We start from the raw sequence: 15,987 nt of genomic DNA, 5'->3' as shown, positions 1-15,987 counted from the left end.
AGCACTTACACTTGACCACTCTCAGAGCCATAGGTGGTAACTTTCAACTACTTTCTGGAACTCTTACAGAGGTGAGAATCTGCAGATATTCTTCAGGGCTTGTTCATAATCCTTGTTTTCTTCTGAGTTCACAGATTTTGGGCTTAATTTTCACTCACATGGATATTCATAGTTTTTGCAGCCTCAGTATCTTGAACTTGTCCAAAAATTTTTATCTACTTCTTACTGATGCAGCTGGTTGTGCGTAGAGCGGGAAGCCCCAGGGTTTTTATATGTTTTTATTTTCCTGCTAGTATTGGGACTAACTCAGAGCCTCCTTCTCAGCTTTTTCTGCTCATGCTGGTACTCTGTCACTGGAGAGAGTCATACTTCGAATCTAGCTTTATTTACTGGTTAATTGGAGATAGTGATTCATAGACTTTTTGTCTGGGCTGGCTTTAAATCATAATCTTCAGATCTGGATCTTCCAAGTAGCTAGGATTACAGATGTGGGGTACTGGTGACTGGTGCCGATGTCAGATTCCCACAGTCCTCCTGTCTCGTGTTCTTTGCCTCATTGATTACCAGTATGTGTGTCATCACAGCTTGCCGCTGGAGCACCCTTTGATTGGAGCTTAATATTGTGACATGGGGAGATAGTGTAAATGATGGACATCTTGTGAGCAGAGTATTGTTTATATAGCCAGTCACACATACATCACACCCAATGCAGGAGGGGAAAAGGAGACTGCAGTTCCAGGTGGGATTATGTAAGGTTAGCTGGAGTTGTGGGATGCCAAAGTAACTTCACTTGGAGCCTTTGCAGGGTGGCTGGAGTAGCCATGAGTGTAACACAGTGTCCCTGGGGCAGCTGTGTTTACAGAAGTGGCCATGGCATCTGCGGTCTTAGGGTGATTGAAGTGCAGTCTCAGCGGTATATCCACCAGGTTAGCCTTCCTTCCCAGCATCTGCAACTGAAGCCTGATCTTCCTGGGAAGTACTCAAGACATTCACAGCTGGCTATAGTGGTGACAGCTCTACGAAATGAGAAGGGATCAGCTGACCAACAGCTAGCTCTCAGAAGTCAAGGCAACTATCATCCTTTGATGGAGATTCAGAAGTGGCGTTAGTGATTCTCATGGCACGATCAGAACATGGGGTGGGGGAGACCACAGTGGGGACCTGAGTGAAGCCTTTGTCCCTTCTTAGTCCCAGCAGTCACCTGATTTTCCTCAACATCAGCATATTTGACAGATGTCAATAAAAGCATTGAAAGGGGACTCCTGGTAGCTTTGGCTATTTAAGAAAAACGTATCAAAGGGTTCTTAATATAAAGACCTATTAATTATTTTTCAACAGTACTTAACAATGCATAATCACCAGACAAATAATCTTAGAGGGGTTTGGGCCCACTGGTCTACTAGTAAGTATTCAATAAACAGCAAATGTGTTCATGCAAATTTTAATATCACCAGTACCCAATTTGTGTCCTTTGGGTCTGTGGAAATTCTACTGTTGCTCCAAATGAAGTTACTTGTATTCTGAATGAAAAGTACAGTTTGTCTAGAAATCTAGATCTTAGCCTTGACTAATGATTATAATTTTAGCTTTGTACTTCTCTCTGTGCCTTTTCTTCCTATCCATTGAGCTAGTGATATTGAGTTTCCACTCTCTTGCTTAAGAAAATAATCTTGAGTTTTACAGCTTCTTAGAAGATGCTTCCAAAGGTGACATGTTTATTTTTATTTAAAAATATACCCAGGTGAAATCTCTATGTGAGAGAATAGTTTTATTTTTCTATCTTTACCATATGCAAGTACTCAAAAGAGAAGAAGTAAGAATAGTCTGTTTATGAAAAATGTTTGGGCAACTTGCCTGGAATTAGTTAAAATAATATGTTTTTATGAGTGAAAAGTCTCAGTTTTCTGCTAGATATGAAAATACAGCTTTATTCTCCAGATTTAATGTTGATATTTTGTTTGTTATGGGATCACTCATCAGTGGTTATTGCTTTATATCTTTTGTTTTCTTGTTATTGTGAATTAATTGTACACAGGGGTTAACATTCAGCATGTCAGTGTACATGCGCAGTACATCTTGATCTAGTCACCACTATCCCTCCAAACACCACCCAGCCCTTCAACCTTTCTCATTTCATATGCTATGAATTAAATATTATGACTGTGTTCTTCCTGTTTCTGTTCTTCATCTACCCCAGTATACTTTAAGTTGCCGTCCCTCTGCATTCAAGTACCAGCTTCCTGGAGTTAATTTTGTTAGACTGTGAGTTCTTTTAATAAATTGTGTTGCTTGAATTCTCCCTTGCATTTATTTTACTTTGAACAATATGTTTGTGCCCATGCATAGGACCTATATGTGTAATTTGCATATTTATAAATTAGATATAACTTCCACATTTGAGAGAAAACTTGCTTCTGTTGTCTCTCTAGGCCTGAAAGACTTCTATCAACATAGTTTTATTATTTTACTTTCCAGATCTACCACTTCTCTGCAAATAACGTGATGTCATTCTTCCTAGCGGATGAGTCAAATTCATTGTGCTTATATATGACATTTTCTTGGCTCATTTGTCCATCGAATAGTATCTGGGATGATTCCATATCTTGACTATGGCGACAACTGCAGCAGTGAACAAGGGTGTGCAGGTGGCTTTGCTATATCCCAATTTGCAGTCTTTTGGATAAATGCCCCAGAGTAGTATCACTAGATCACAGGGTGTTCTATGTTCAGTTTTTTGCAGCATCTCCAAACAAACTTCTTTCCAGAAAAAGTGGTTACACCCATTTATATGACCACCAACAGGATTTTGGTGTTCTTTCATGTCCATATCTATGTCAGCATCTGTGATTGTCTTGATGTTGGCCATTGTAATTGAGGTAAGATGGAAACTCAGTGTTGTCTTTTATGGCCGGAGATAGAGTATTTCTTCGTGTGTCTATTGGCCAAGCTATTTTTCTTCTTTTGAGAAATCTCTACTTAGTTCTTTTGTCCATTTATCAATTGTGTTGTTGATTCTTTGAGGGTTTAGTTTCTTGAGCTCTTTGTATATTCTGGATATTAGAGCATTGTCTGATGTACAAGTAGCAAAGTTCTTCTCCCATTCTGAAGACTATCATTTTAGCCTAAAAAAGTCTTTTACTGTGCAGAAACTTCTTAGTGTAATGCAATTCCATTTGTCCTTTTTCCTTTGATTTGCATGCCCCTGGAGCTTTACTCAGAAAGTCCCTCCCTGTGTCTAGAAATCCTAATGTTTCTCCAATGCCATCTGTAAGTACTTTCAAGGTTTCAGTGTGGAGGTCTTTGATCCATTCTGAATTGAAAATAGTGCAGGGTAACAGATGGGGGTCCAGGTTCAGTTTTCTGCATGTGGATATCTATTTCTGAAAACTGCATTTGTTGAGGGGGCAGTCTATTTTCCACCCTGTGTTGCTGACTCCTTTGTCAAATCTTAGATGGCTGTTAGTATGTGGATTTGTATTCCGGTCTTCTTTTCTGTTCCAGTGATCTTTTGGCCTTATTTTTGTTCTAGTACCAAGATGTTTTCATAACTGTAGCTCTGTATTAAAGCTTGGCATCCCAACACCATTAATTTTTTTGCCCAGGATTTCTTTGTAAGGCAGGACATTTTGTGGTTTTATATGAATTTTTTAATAAAAATTTTAAAATAAAATATTTTATTTTATATAATTGATTTTACTTTTGTGCTGGTGGTGGGACTTGAAATCAGTGCCCTAGACTTTTGCTTGGCTTTTTTGTACCATCTGTCACTTAAGGTTCATCCTCTACTTCCAACTGTGACTATAAAGCTTTTCAGTGTGTACAGTGAGTTACTACTTGTCTGCTCCACAGAAGTGATATTTATAGTCTGTTTATCCACATGGCATGCTTTACCATAGCTTCTCCCACCCATTTTCATCTTTTTTCCAACATCGCTGTCTCCCCAGACCAATGAAATTTCTTTTCAATGACATTTTGTGTTCTTTATATTAGCAGAATTTATACCCATCTCCTTCATTTCAAATTGACCGTGCACACATTGCTAAGTGATTATAGCTATGTTTTTTAACCTGTGCATTTTCAATAGCAGGAAAGTACTTGCATGTAAAGAATGCTGATTAATAGGTGTGGTTAAATGACAAAGAAGTTTCAAAATGGCTTTTTAATGATTACTTAGGTAAGGTCTTTATTTGTATACCATTGATCTTTGAGTTTCCTCCAAAAGTTTCTGGCTGTTCCATTTTAGTTTTATAGAGAGCAACAAACCTGGTAGAGGAAATAGTCTGATTTTTTTGGATATAAGTTTTGTGTAGAAAACAAACAGTCGTCTACTGGTTTAGACATGAAGGTGGATTGACTTTCCAGACCAACCTTGAAAGTCAATCTAGATTCTGCCATAGTAAACAACAACAAAAAATCTGTTTCTTTCTTTGCTTAGGATCTGGGGAAAGTGATATTCTTGGAATAGACTGAGCCACCTGACTGAGCTGGCAGGTATCTCTTAGTTTCTTCCTAAACTCCATTCTATATGCTTCACTGACAAGGCAGAAGAATGGGGCAAACAGCTAGAAAGGGTGTACCATCAGTATTATTGTAACTGGGATCATCTCTTTTCTGACAAGTAGATGAGGACTGAAGACACAGCTGAGTTTAATCAAAGGTATTCATCAAAACTTCTTCAATTGGCTTTGAGAGCCACATCTGCTAGCCTCAGCCCATATTGTACCTGTGAGGGCAGCTTCCAAGCTAGAAGATAGCTTGCCAGGTGACTCCCTCAACCAGGCTGTAAAGTTCACAGACACGTAGGACATGGTGACTGCCAACAGAGGGCAGCAGAGCGCCAAGAATTTCCCCTAGGACTCAAATGCTTGCTGCTTACAATCTGCGAAGTTGAATTTATTCTGAATTACGTCTCCGATTTTTAAAAAATAAGCAGAACCCATTTTGAATGTAAGAAAATATTTATTGAAGCAGTCTGTGTGCCCAACTCTGATGTCATACGGAATGCACATCTTCATTCCTTTCCCTTTGGACATTTCTCTTGCTTCCTTCCTTATTTACCTTAAGAATTTGTTTGGTGAAGCCAGCTATGCTTTATAACCATAGGTAAACATATAGAAGACTCAGCATTTATTAAGTACTTACTGTGTACCAAACACTGTTATAAGTACTTTAGATGGGATAATGTCAGGGATGTGATATCAGATCTGTCCTCCCAGGAGAAGCACTGGTCTGTGCTGAAAAAGCTGGGTCTGAAGGGTTCTGCTCTGCACTATAGTTCTTTTTTATTTTATTTTATTTTATTGTTGGGATAATGTATAGAGGGGTTACAGTTACATTCGTCAGGTAGTAGGTGCATTACTTCTCACACATTGATACCCCTCCTCATGTTTTTGTCCTGGTTTCCCTTCCCTAACCCCTCCTAATCATCTTGTTCCCCCTTCCCTATTTGAAATAATCAAATAAACATATATACAATATACCAGGTAACAAAGTCAGAAACAGTAACAACATGAGATTAACCATAAGGGGAAACAAAGAGAAGAGAAATAACACAGTACATTAAGAACATCTGCACCACAGTTTTATCCACTAGAAGCAGAGGATGAAGTGGTAACACATCCAAAGGATTATGTGATCAGAGATTTTTAAGTCCTAAGAGATCTTTAGAAGATCTAAGGGACTTTTTATAGAAGTGTGTATTTAGGTAATTCCTCACAGTTGTGTTATTTACTCAATTCATCATACTACTTTTTGTTATTAAAGAAAACATACTTTAAAAGAAATAGAATTCACTCACATATGTCCTATCACAGGCAGCATTCCAGGATTTCTGTATTCTTGTTTAGTGCCTATCTTTTTTTCTGGTGTCATTTTCTCCCTCTCTTTATTATGATGATGATGATGATGATGATGTCTCTCTTATAACAGTTCGGTATAAACATTTAGTAATTTCATTTTCTGTTCTTCATACATGTAATTTATATCAGTTTAACCGTACTTGTATCCCTGCCAAACTTCAGTTTCAGATCTATAAATGGATTTGGAGGGAGGGGCATAATATTGTCACACATTACATTGGAAAGGATACTGTATGGGACCGACAGACTGAACACAGGCGTCTACCACCCACTTTCTCTCCATGTCACTGGAAATGATAGAAACAAGAATTTGGGTCACCAGAAGAGAACATAGAGGTCCTTAAAGACAGGAAGCAGACAGGCTGGGCATGCGCAGGAATGCTGCCACGGCAGGGTGGGGGTGGAGTGTGGGGGAGAGACAGCCTGGTGCACAGTAAGAATGGTGGCTTTGTCTTTAAAAGCTATTATTACTATTATAGTGTCATCTTTGAATAGTTGTATAAAGGGGTTTCAATGTATGAGTACAACCCATCTTTTTTTCCTTTGTTAATGTCACTCCTTCCACCATTCTGTCCCATATCTCCCAACCCCACCCATGGTGACATGATGGCCCAGAACTGAGGTGTCCATGTGCAAGGAAACACCAGCTCACAGAGGGGCTGGGCTCGCTGTTTTTTTTAACAATATATTTATCCACTGTTGGGGGAACTGATTCTCATTTCCCGGACCTGACCACTTCCCTAAGCCATTGATAAGGATATCCACTAGATATTCCACTAGGCTCCAACTTGGAAGATTCCTGTACTTGAATCTCTGCACAAACTTCCATCACAAGTGGAGGCACAGGCCATAGCCAAACCTTGGTAGTTGCATATGTATTTAACATTGTTACATCTTGTTTCTTCTTATAGCTTTTGACTTAAAGCTTATTTTATTCTCTTCTTGCTTTCAGTCTAGTTACCTACCCACACTCTCTTTTGGTTTCTATTGCCGAGGAATGTCTCCTATCCCCATTGGTCCATTCGTGTCTTTACCAAGTGAAAAGCTTTGACTTCATTAGCTTTCTTATTCATGTATGAGATGAAACTTTTGCTTTGTAGTTACTCTGTGCCTTATATTTAAAAAGTTGTAACAAATTGTTTTTAGTTGTTAGTTAATCTGTAGCCACATACAAATATTCTAGACATTTGTACATACCACCAAATTGATGATTTTGTTTTTTTTTTTAAATTTCTGTCTATTTGTATCATCTATTTTTAAAACATGTAGTAGTTACAGTTGTTTGGATTATTGTCAATTTTAACCTTTGTTTTCGTGATTTGAATATCATGGCTACCTAATGGAAGATTTTCAGTTTATGAATTTACTCCATTAGTTATATTGTTATATTTCATCTTAGTAATTATTATCCTTCCTTTTTTCTTTTCTTTTTTTTTTCCAGCTGAAGCATTTTTGTTAGAAATTATTTCTTTTAGGTCTCATCTACTTGAGATAGAGTCCCTAAACTATCACTTGTCTGAGGACGTTTTTCCTCATTTATTCCAGTCGTTTATTTTTTTTTTATTTCCTCTCAGTACTCTGAATCTAGGATCTCATGGATCATTGAACCTGCCTGCAAACTTTCTCCTGAGAAATCTGTTCACCATCTAATGAACATTCCCCTATGTATGACTAGGTATATATATATTTTTCTTCGGCAAATTTTAGTGTTTTGTCCATATCTTTGACTTTTGATGGCTTGGTGATAATGTGCTTCTTTTGGTTGATTTCTTTTGGTTGATTCATTACATTGTCTTTCCCTGCCTCTTCTCTTTCTAGAGCATTTATAATGTGAATATTTGTCAGCTGACTGGTTCCACAGTCTATAGGCTTTCTTATTCTTTTTCATGTATCTTCAAATTCAGAATATTATGTTTCATCTAGGCTGCTGATATTCTCATTTGTATTTAAAAATGATTTCATTAATTGAAGTTTTTGATGTCAACATTTATAAAAAAGAGTACGTCTAGCTCTCTGGTGAATATTTTTATTCGATCATCAATTGGTTACCTCACTTTGTTGAGATATGCTCACTTGTCTCTCTTTGATTTTCCTAGGATCATTATTTTCAATTCCTTCTGCCAGCTTATGCATTTTTCTTCCTTAAGGGTCAGTTGTTAGATAAGTGTTTTAGTTCTTCAGGGCTGATGTTTTTCCCCCTTTGTGTACTTCTGTGTCCTTGAGATTGTGTCTTCCTTGGTAGAACAGTAAGTTCTGCTGATTTTGTGGAGTGGTATTCTGTGAATGCCAGGGCTTGGTGTGGTGGCTCTGCTTGGTGGGTTGAGTGTAGCCTGCCCTCTACGGTAAGCCACGGAAATGAGAGGGAGCTTCCTACTGAGTCACTGTCACCTCCCCACTGGGTCCTGGGGGGGAGTGGCTGTGCCTAGTAAATAGCCAGTTTCCTGCCTAAGGGTAAGATTCCTAGAGGCTCAGGGCCTTGAGGAGCCAGCTGAATCATATCCAGGTTTTTTCCCCCAGTGGGGGTGGCATACCATGCGGGTCCTGAAGCAGTGTCTGCCGTTCCACCAAGGTGAAGCACCCCACCTCTGGGGTCACTGCACTAAGGCTACTTACCTCAGGGCACCTTGAAAGACGAGGTGATACACTGGCACCTTCTAGCTATGGCTTGAATGTGTAGCAGGCACCTGGGTTGTGAGAGGAGTGGGCACAGCATGGTGTCCTTCTTGGAAGAATCCAGCCATGTTCGCTCCAGGAAGCTCTCTAGCTTGCAAACTTAGTGGCTACCAGGTGCCTTCCGCTCACCTTTTCCTGTGGTAGAGCACCCTGGTTCTGTGAGGGTCTGGCTTTGGAAATGGGGAAATGTGTTTCGTGGACTTTCCACGTCTGCATACTCCAAAGGTCTCTAACACTCTTGGGGTACACTCCAGTATCCCCTTCCAGATTCTCTGATTATAATACCCTGTGTTTCCTTCTTCCAGCTCTTATTGTTTGTATACATCTGAGGAAGAGACAAGCCTTGGCTTCCTCTACTCCACCATCTTGCTCTGTCTTCTTTTAAAACGTGTTAAAGCTATTTTTAGTTTTGTAAGGAATCTAAATTCTTAGTGGAATTTATTAGTATGATCCCGTGTCTTGTGAGCTTTCTTTTTCCTGGTAAATAGTAAGATTGTACTGTCTATCTTGGAAAGTGAGGTGTCACTCTACAACTTGTTTTATATAGTAAATGAAAGGAGTTATGGAAGTTATGCAGTGTGATGTTTTGAACTGTCTTTAGGGGTGTGTGTGTGTGTGTGTGTGTGTGTGTAAGAGAGAGAGAGAGAGAGAGAGAGAGAGAGAGAGAGAGAGAGAGAGAGAGAGAGAGAGAGAGAGAGAGATTTGCCACATTTTCATCCCCAGTATGGGCTATTTCAGGTAACGAAAGCTCAGTCACCTTCCGTCTCTAGTTGAGCATTATGTAAACCAGAGACATCCACCAGTCTGAGATGTGCAGTGCGTTCAAGAAGTAAAGCTTTGATCTTTCAAAGCATGGAGACTTTTGGTTATTTGCTTCCAAGGCTATGACTAGCCTTTTCTGGCTGATAGGCTCCTCAAGAGACCAGCACAGCCAATTGCATATCTGAAGCATTTTAGCAGCCAAAGCTTTTAAAAGTTAATGGCGTTTTGATGGTAGCATAGTAAAGCAGTTAAGAACATGTTTAGAGCCCGATAGCGCTGGCTAGGAGCTTCAGCTTGTTGTCTGTGAAACATGTACTATTGGGCAACTTGCTTAAAATTTCTGGAACCAGTTTTCTAATAACATATCCACATCATAAGATCATGACACAAAATAAACAGTAAGCGCTCTGGCAAGTGCTTAGGTGAGGGCGCCAAAAGTCCCATATATACATATATATTAAATATAGAAAAATGAATCACTGCAAAGTGTTTGTAGTGCTTAGCGTACAGCCTCACACAGAACAAGCCTAGAATGGATGTTTATTATTACTAATATTTAAAATATAAAGCATTATTAAATAATCAAGTACTTGGTTTAGAATTTCTTCCTGGGAAGGCTGAGAGGAAAGAAGAAACTAAATAAAAATAAGGGAGAAATATATATTATATCTCTGTATCTCTGTATATTTTTATTTCTGATCTGGGGTAACAAAGCCAGACACTCTTCAGGTAATGGGAAGAAGACTGGACACTGAACTCTCTGTCTAATCAAAGAAGGAGTCCTGAGCACAGGGGAATAGGAAGGCAAATCTAGGCCTTTCCTTTCCTTATCTCTGTCACCCAGAGTCAAAGGAACACTCCTGCTAATGGGAGATGAGCTCAGGGTGAGTTCACAGTCATGCAAACACAATATGTTTGACATGTCATGAAAAGATTGGCCCTGGCATTCTTCAAGATGGTTTATTCATGAGAATCATCGTGGGATACTCATTTAAAAAATATAAAGATTTCCAGATTCTTGTGGCAAATGAGGAGAGAGGACACCTCCTGGAGTTAAGAATTTCAAGTATGTTTCTCAGGAGATTCTTCCCCGTTTACGTTTGATAACCTCAAGTCTTCCCCTCAAGTTGGCTGTGAAAATTGTACTGCTATCTTGTGGCAACATGTCCAAATTACAGGATCTAGTGTTTTTGACTGATAGAACTGGAAGTTATATTTAATTTGGAGTCATTACTGCTCTCATCTGCTCCTATTTTTATTGAATTTTATATAGCCTGGGATACACAGTCTCTATGGTTCCTACCCTTGACTTAACAATGCCTCTTGCCATTTAAATTGATTCCTTTAATTAAAAAATTGAATTTGAAAATCGATGTTGACTTTTGGTTCTCTATAACTAGAAACTCTCATGACATAAGTTTGTAGAGATAAAGAAGTCATATCAACTTACAGAATTTTTCTTTTTCTTTTTTTTAAAGTTTTAATGATTGGCAGGGTAAAGAACAAGCCGTGTGGATAGACTACCCCATGTGTAGCACATATTTACAAATGCTTTAGAGAAAATGTTTCTGCAATTAGTGGCACCATCCACTACTCTGCCGAGGCCTTGTAGTCGTGTCTCATTCAATCAGTGTGTCCAGACACATACAGAATTTTTCATAGGCAGCTATTTTGTCAGGTGTCCTTGGTGGTAAAAGCTTACTAAGAAATGTCTGATGGAAATAAAGTTTCCCTATTGGACCCTCTGTTTCCCATCCAGGATACATTTGCGAGGTGACTTCATACATGGAAACTTTTCTTACTTTCAGGGATTCAAGATTTTTATTCACATGTGAAAAAGATTTCCTCTTACGCATTTAACGTGGAATAGATTTTTGTTTATTTCTGAACTGCAGTTCTTCTTGGATCAAGAAGGAGCACTGAACTCCTAAACATAATTTTAAATTTTATAGTGTATTATAGCATTCAACCTTCCTTTTATCCAGGTGCCAGTATGCACTGAATAAGTATAATGTGATTTTGAAGTTGGGTATCATTCCATATGGTAGAAGTGTATCAACTCCACAAGAAGATGGTATGGTGACGTCCGAAATAATTTATATCTGAACATCATATGATTGCCATAAAAAATGGAATGTGTGCCAACAGAGATGAAGCTCATAAACACAGAGAAGACAATTACTTGTAAATTGTCTCTAGCCATTTTACATAGTGCCCAAGTAACTTCCTTATGAAGATTGGATCTGATGCTTCTTTATAGTGATGCTTTAATTTTTTTAAAACTTCAATATGTTAAAGTTATATTTACTTAATCCCCAAACAAACCATTTAATAGCTAATGATTCATGGTGTTTTGTTTAAATGACCTTTTTGTATTTGAGACCTCAGTTCCACATAATATTCTTCATCCCCAAAGAAAACTCTCTACCCACAAATAATTTGTTATGTTGTTGATTGTAGGGCTTGATCTCTGGGCATAGATTCTGTTCCTGAGCTCAAAGCTACCATTCTTACTCTTTGAGCCCATAAAAAATTTGGCAAACCAGTGTTTTGGACTGATATATTGAATGAATTTTGAGAGGTTTATAGAATTTCAGCCTTATGTTTCAAAATGATGTTATGTCAAAAGAGCTCAATAAATGGCCTTGACTCAAATTGAAGAGTGTGCATTCTTACCAAAGCTCTCTTGCTCTTTTATTTTTATCCTAGCTATGTCAGTTGGGAGGAGTTTATAAGCAGAGGGCTTACAGTCTCAAATGATAGAGTCTCATGCAAGGAGAATGGCAGTTAAACCGTGGACCATTGATGAAAAGAATTCAGTGACAACGCTACCATGATTACCGGCTTTGAAGATAGGGCGCAATCCTTTGTAAATAGAAAAAAAAACGCCCACAAAAAACACAAGCAAGCAATCTGTGGGTTTCTAAATATGCACTTTATTAGAACATAATAGTTTACTTATGCAAATTGGTGGGTGCCAGACCCATCAGATCCAGGTATAAAAAGCCCTGCGCAGGGCTAGACTTTCATTCCAAACTCAAGCAACCTACTCTTCACAGGCTAGCCAAAGCTCTCTCAATACCTGCCACCATGACTCGTTATTTCTGCTGTGGAAGTTATTTCCCAGGCTATCCCTGCTATGGAACCAACTTCCATGGGAACTACAGAGCCACCCCTCTCAACTGCGTCATCCCTCTGGGCTCTCCCCTGAACCATGGCTTTGGATCCAGTATCTACAGCTCCAGGAACCACTGCTTTGGTGGCAGCAACTTCAACAACCTCGGCTGCTGCTATGGCAGTAGCTTCTACAGGCCCTGGGGCTCTGGCTCTGGCTTTGGCTACAGCTCCTACTGAACCACTAAGGGCTCTGATGATGACAGGAATTCCTTCCCCCAAGGCTGTGAATGAAGAGCGTCCTGAAGAATAATGGCTGTCTTCCTGTTTGGCCTCTGATGTGCTTGGGCGAGCAGTAACCTTCTCTTCCACTGTGCTGAGCAAGCCCCCAGAATTCTGAAACCAAACCAAGTGTCATCTACAGGCAGGAAAAGAGAAGAAGATTATATATACATATATATATATATACATAATATTTGGAAAATACTTAAACTTTAGCAGTGGAATAAGCATCTGATTCCTCAGTGTTGCTCTGTCCTATAGCATGACCTTCATCAGCATTTCAAGTTGAGTATGGGTAGGGATTGGTTTTCCTGTTAGTCTCCTAATAAATGTATTTCATTCAGCATTTATACCTTTGTCTTGGTTACTTATTTTTACTGTTTTCATGCTCTTGAGCTAGTCAACAAGTCTCAATTTGTGATCATTGATTTCCTTTCCCTTCTTGTTTGTTGTTGCTGGTCTTGGGTTTTGAACTCGGGGACTGGGTCCTATCCATCAGAATTTTGTTCAGGGGTGATACTCTACCACTTGAAACACAGCTCCATGTCTGATTGGTTCTTTTTGCTGGTTACTTGGAGATAAGAGTCTCACAGACTTTTCTGCCTTGGCTGGCTTTGAACCCAGCTGTAATGGTTAATTTTAACCAAATTTTATTCTGACTTTATACTGTGCAACCAGGTTTAGGTGATGCTAATCATGTTTTCTTTTACATTGATATTTCAATTGTAAACATTTATTAGAAATGTCCCGAATTTAAGTGAGATGACTGAGGGCTCATACCTGTAACTTTGACTCCTCAAGAGGCTGAAGACAGGAAGGATCATGGCTCAAGGCTGGCTCAAGTAAATGTTCACAAGATCCCATCCGGTAGCTGGGTGTGATAGCAGTGTCCTTCCATTCTGGCTGTGTGGGAGGCTAGATTGAGAGGACTGTGGTTCTAGTACAGCCTGGACTAAAATGGTTTTGAGATCTCATCTCAACAGAAAAAGTATGTGCTTAGCATTGTAGCTGCAGTTGGGAGTATGAAAGTAGGATTATGGACTGGGCAGGTGCAGGGCAAAATGTGAGATCTTAAAAGTAACGAAAGAAGAGCAGGTGTAAGGGTGTGGCTCAAGCAGAAGAGTATCTATTAAGACTGAAGACGTGAGTGCAGACTGTAAGACTACAAAAAAAACTTAACTGTACCTCCCTTGCTTTTATTCTCTGTGTTGATTATAATCAGGAGCATCTTTAGAAGGCTAAAACAATACGTTTCCTTCTCCTTTGAGGTAGTGATATGATTTGATTTGGATTCATTTTTCCTTTCCTACTGTTTCTAATCTCAGCACTGGTGAGATTTGAACAGCACACATGGCTGGAAGAATTGTAACAAGAGGTTTTGTGTTCTATGTTTCTCTAGTGTTGCTGTTTTTGTGTTCTGTGCCTTCTGTCTTTGATTCAGATTGATCTGTTTTGGGACAGGCAAGACGGAGCACAGAAATGGTGAGACCAAATGTGAACAAATGCAGTGGAAATACTCCCTAGACCCTAAGTTGAAGATTAACTCCACAGCTTGTGGGAAGTGAGGATGGGACAAGGCGAGAGAAAGGGGGACACTGTTCCAACATAAATGCATTCATTACCTGAGTTATGGAACTAGTATCCCTCTTGCACATCACATTTATAATGACAGTAAATTAAAAAAATGTACATATGCACAAAACTGGATTTAGTTGTGCAGATCTATCCTTAGGAATTCCTGAGATTCTTGCTAATAAGAGGAAGCCCGTTATTCCATGTTTTTCAACAATGGCTTTGATTTCTCCACCTTCTTCACTTCTGGTGATAAATAAGGCTAGTAATGAGAATGTAGCATTGATCTTTTTGGATGACAGCTGCCATCAAAAGCGCTTGAAATGAGACGTGATCTGCACTTAGCAAATGTTTCCTTGCATATAGCAAAGCCTCTCCTTTATTGATGCAAAACTACTTTGAATGAAAAAGAAATACTTAGAATTAAAGCCTGTTTCTTCATGTGTCAGGTGCTTATGTGTGCTTGCTTTGGAGAAGGTACTAGATAGATTGTTCATTGACTTGAGTTGTTAAATCTCTGTTTTATAGTTCATTGTAAATTCCATTTATTAATACACCAAGAATTATTGATCTCTGGCCACTGGGTTAAAAACTCTGAGCCTATAAAAACACCTAAGTGGATATAAGCTGGTGTGAGAGAAGAGGAAATTTACTAATTCAACAGATTCCTGCCATGCCCTCTCTTAATATTGGGGTACAAATAAATACCATGTGATCCTTATCCTCACGAGTATATATCTGATTTAATGCTAAATAGGAATTGGATAGTTTTCTATTCTTCTGCTAGCAGGAAGGCTACAAATGATTATCCAAAGACAAAGACTGTGGTTGTTAATCATGCTTCACATAGAAGAATGACACATTATGAAGTTGCCCAGAGCTCTGTGCATGGTGACAGAGTTCTGTCCTCAGAACTCCTTTAAGGTAGGAGAGAGGCTGACCTGTAGTCGCCTCTGAGTACACTGTGAAGTGGAGGGGACAGGTGAGTGGTTCGCTTTGCTGCCATCCACATGCCTCACGTGGATTTCTGTTTAACTACTTTTGGTGGTCTGTTCTGGTTCCACTTTTAGCATTTCTCAGTAGGTCAGTCAGAAGGGCTCCGTGGGTTTGTAGCTCTTTCCCTGAGTGGCAGCGGCTTCATCCTTCTTTCTGTATTCTGCCCACATCTCATTTCCCATCATCTAGAAATTGAGTCAGTTTTTGTTGAACTGATATTACCGGCACAATCCTTCCTGACACCTTGGCATCTAGAAACCCTTTCACCCCTTTAGTATAATGTAATGGGTTCTGTGGAAAGGGGGTGATGAATCTTAGTCCGCCTTCTTGAAACACCCATTGGTACCCACCCCCACCCACACTAAGGGATTCATATGGCTACATCCATTCTTGTGCCTCTTCTCCTCTTCAAGGACGACAGCAATAGCCTCCTGTATTCATGCTTCAAGGCTCCCCGTCTTCCTCTTTTGCTCATAAGTGTTGATGCGATTAGCTTTGGGCCACTTTGATCCATCCTAATACTCTCCACATACCCAGGTCAACTGGATACACCCACCTTGGTTTCTTCCTGTTATGTAGCAGAATATTCACAGGTCCCTAGGAAGAGAGAGATCATTTTGCCTCTCATGGGTACTTTCAAGAAGTAAACCTAATTCCATGGCTGGGTGTTTTAATAACTTTAACTTAGAAGACAGAACAAGGAAAAGTTTGCAGTTAATAAAGAAATCAC

The 15,987-nt window shown here is 39.3% G+C and overlaps 1 protein-coding gene across 1 annotated transcript; it reads left to right on the top strand.

The window, feature by feature from the left end:
- The first annotated feature begins 12,383 nt into the window (after positions 1–12,383).
- On the top strand, positions 12,384–12,647 carry Krtap7-1 (keratin associated protein 7-1). Its single transcript, XM_090333644.1, has one exon. The coding sequence runs from the start codon at positions 12,384–12,386 to the stop codon at positions 12,645–12,647; it is 264 nt and encodes an 87-aa protein (XP_090189770.1).
- Positions 12,648–15,987: the final 3,340 nt, after the last annotated feature.

Source organism: Megascapheus bottae, chromosome 1 (genome assembly GCF_031878675.1).
Source record: "Megascapheus bottae isolate mThoBot1 chromosome 1, mThoBot2.hap1, whole genome shotgun sequence".
Lineage (NCBI taxonomy): Eukaryota > Metazoa > Chordata > Mammalia > Rodentia > Geomyidae > Megascapheus > Megascapheus bottae.
The sequence above is the reverse complement of the archived record's forward strand: the minus strand, read 5'-3'. Positions and strand labels throughout refer to the sequence as shown.